The 2,372-nt window shown below is 33.1% G+C and overlaps 1 protein-coding gene across 1 annotated transcript; it reads left to right on the top strand.

The window, feature by feature from the left end:
- Window positions 1-653: 653 nt before the first annotated feature.
- Window positions 654-2,033, top strand: LOC131856530 (UPF0481 protein At3g47200-like). Its single transcript, XM_059208354.1, has 2 exons — window positions 654-1,035; window positions 1,225-2,033. The coding sequence occupies exons 1-2, from the start codon at window positions 654-656 to the stop codon at window positions 2,031-2,033; spliced, it is 1,191 nt and encodes a 396-aa protein (XP_059064337.1).
- Window positions 2,034-2,372: the final 339 nt, after the last annotated feature.

The following is a 2,372-nucleotide window of genomic DNA, read 5'->3' as shown; positions in this document are numbered from 1 at the left end:
TAAAGTCATCTTCATTAATAATAGTTTAATACAAATTATGTAAGAAAGCATTTAAATATTAAAATTAAGTATATGTTTCTTCAGTTAATAGAACACTTAAAATAAATAATTAAAAAAATAGAAATTAAAAATAGCAAGGAAATAACTTTTATAATTAATATAAAAGAACCAAGAAACAAATATTACATTATATAACGGAATTAATTTTAAAAATGGCAAACAAAATGTAGTTTAGAGGACATTGGGACAACTTGTAATCGTCATAACATTATATCATGACATGTTTTGGGTACAATTTTTTTCTCAATAAACATTTAAACGTGCAACCTATGAACTTATTCGGTATTATTAAGTTACATTTTAAATATAGAGAGATTTCGTTTCAAATATTTATTGCTAACGGGAAACATTTATAAAAGAACACAGTTAAACCGTTGAGGGCTATCGTTATGAGATAATTGATTTCGAATCTGAAAGTCTGCCTTTTAATTTCCCTTTCTAACAAATGGTTGAAACTTTTTGTCAGAACGGTCGCGTAGAAGATAACAGGCAGAAGGGATGGCTCAATTAAATGATGAAGGTCAAACACAATACAATACTTCAGCTGAATCTGGCTTACCCAAGTAAGGAGCACATTTAATCATGAACGAAAGATGTGGCAAATGTCTAAAAATGTTTGCATTTATAGGGTGCCTGAACCCTTAATGGTTTCCAATCGCCAAGCCTATATTCCTTCTGTTCTATCATTTGGGCCTTACCATCAACAGCTAAATCCTGAATTATCTACAATAGATAAATATAAACTGGAAGCAGTTCATAGAACATCGGCAAGACTCCAGATTGATGTGAGCATATTAGTTGCAGAGATTCATAAGCTAGACAGTGAAATCAGAGAATGCTATCAGGAACCAATAGATTGGGATGAGGAAATATTATCTTGGAAGTTCCTAATGGATGCTTGCTTTATTCTCGAATGGTTTAGACCTCCGGAGAGAGAGACAGATTGGTTTAGTATCTTTTATCAAACGCCCACAGGTTGGAACGCGCTGCATCGAGCTATACTAAATGACATTATGAAATTGGAAAATCAAATTCCTCTATTTGTTCTCATAACTCTCCTTGTGTTGGAGTTTTCAACGCGTCCTCTTGCAATAGAATAGTTAGCAGATATGTTGTATTAATTCAACGAGTTTAGGGGATATCCTTTCTCTTCTTCAATTTCAGACGATGATGGACAATCAAAAGAGGGTAAACATCATTTTGAAAATGTTATGAGAATTATTGACAAAAATCCATTCCATTTATTGGATTTGTATAGAATGGTGATTAAAGATCTACTAACATTTTCAAGCTTAGAATTGACTAATGCTATTGATGGTGATGACAATGGTGGTGCTCACAACATCAACAATGACCATAGACCTAGTTGTGTGCAACGACCATGCTGCATCAATATACATAGTTCTTCGCCAACACGAGCTCCCGTTCAGAAGTCTACCCCTAGTGCCGAATTATTATGCCAGGCTGGTATCGACTTTGCACCAGGAAAATTGGAATTTAAAAAGAGAAGGCCTGAAAAAGGAACGCTTTTCCTTCCTCAAATCAGCGTGGGGGACTCTACAGAAATATTGTTGCGGAATTTGATGGCTTACGAAGACTGTCAAAGAGCTTTATGGTCTCCTGAAGAGACAATAATCTCACAATATGTAATTTTGTTCGACTATTTAATCAGTTCAGAGAAAGATGTATCTATACTTCAAAAATCTCAAATCATTAACAGCTTGCTTGGCAGTGATGAAGATACAGCTCGAATGTTCAACCATCTTGGAAATCATATGACATTCCATCCAATTAAACAAATTGAGAATGTAACAATAAAGGTGAGAGAACATTGTAGCAGTCAATGGAAGACGTGGGTGGCCCAGTTTAAAGAAGAATATTTTTCAATGCCATGGTATGTTGTCTCTCTTGTGGCTGCAACAGCCCTATTGGTCATGTCATTTATTCAAACTGTGTATGCAGTGAAGAAGTAGAATGTTAGATCTTTCCATCTTATTAGTTATTAGTACTTGCACCAAATATATGTGTCTCAAAATCATTTATTTTTTTTAATAGGAAGTCTAGAAGAGACGTGACTCAAAATCATTATATGTAAATTAAACTCATAATCATTATGAGTTGACCTTCGTTAATGTTTCTTAGTACCACGCGGACTAAAATGACACTTTGCGAAACCTTCAAAATACTTTTTAAGCGGGTAAAATTTAAATATTGATTTTTATGTAGTTATTCTATAGACTGAGAAATTTTTACTTTAAATATCTATTAATAATGGTTTTTATATTTATGTTATCTTTAAATGAAAAATAATT

This window comes from Cryptomeria japonica, chromosome 7, assembly GCF_030272615.1.
Source record: "Cryptomeria japonica chromosome 7, Sugi_1.0, whole genome shotgun sequence".
Lineage (NCBI taxonomy): Eukaryota > Viridiplantae > Streptophyta > Pinopsida > Cupressales > Cupressaceae > Cryptomeria > Cryptomeria japonica.
This window is presented reverse-complemented; position numbering and strand designations above follow the sequence as displayed.

Excerpts from the sequence above, each read along its gene's own strand:
- LOC131856530 (XM_059208354.1), top strand. The coding sequence starts at position 654 with ATGTGGCAAATGTCTAAAAATGTTTGCATTTATAGGGTGCCTGAACCC. Across the intron at positions 1,036-1,224 it reads CTTTTATCAAACGCCCACAG|ACGATGATGGACAATCAAAA; the intron begins GTTGGAACGCGC and ends CTTCAATTTCAG.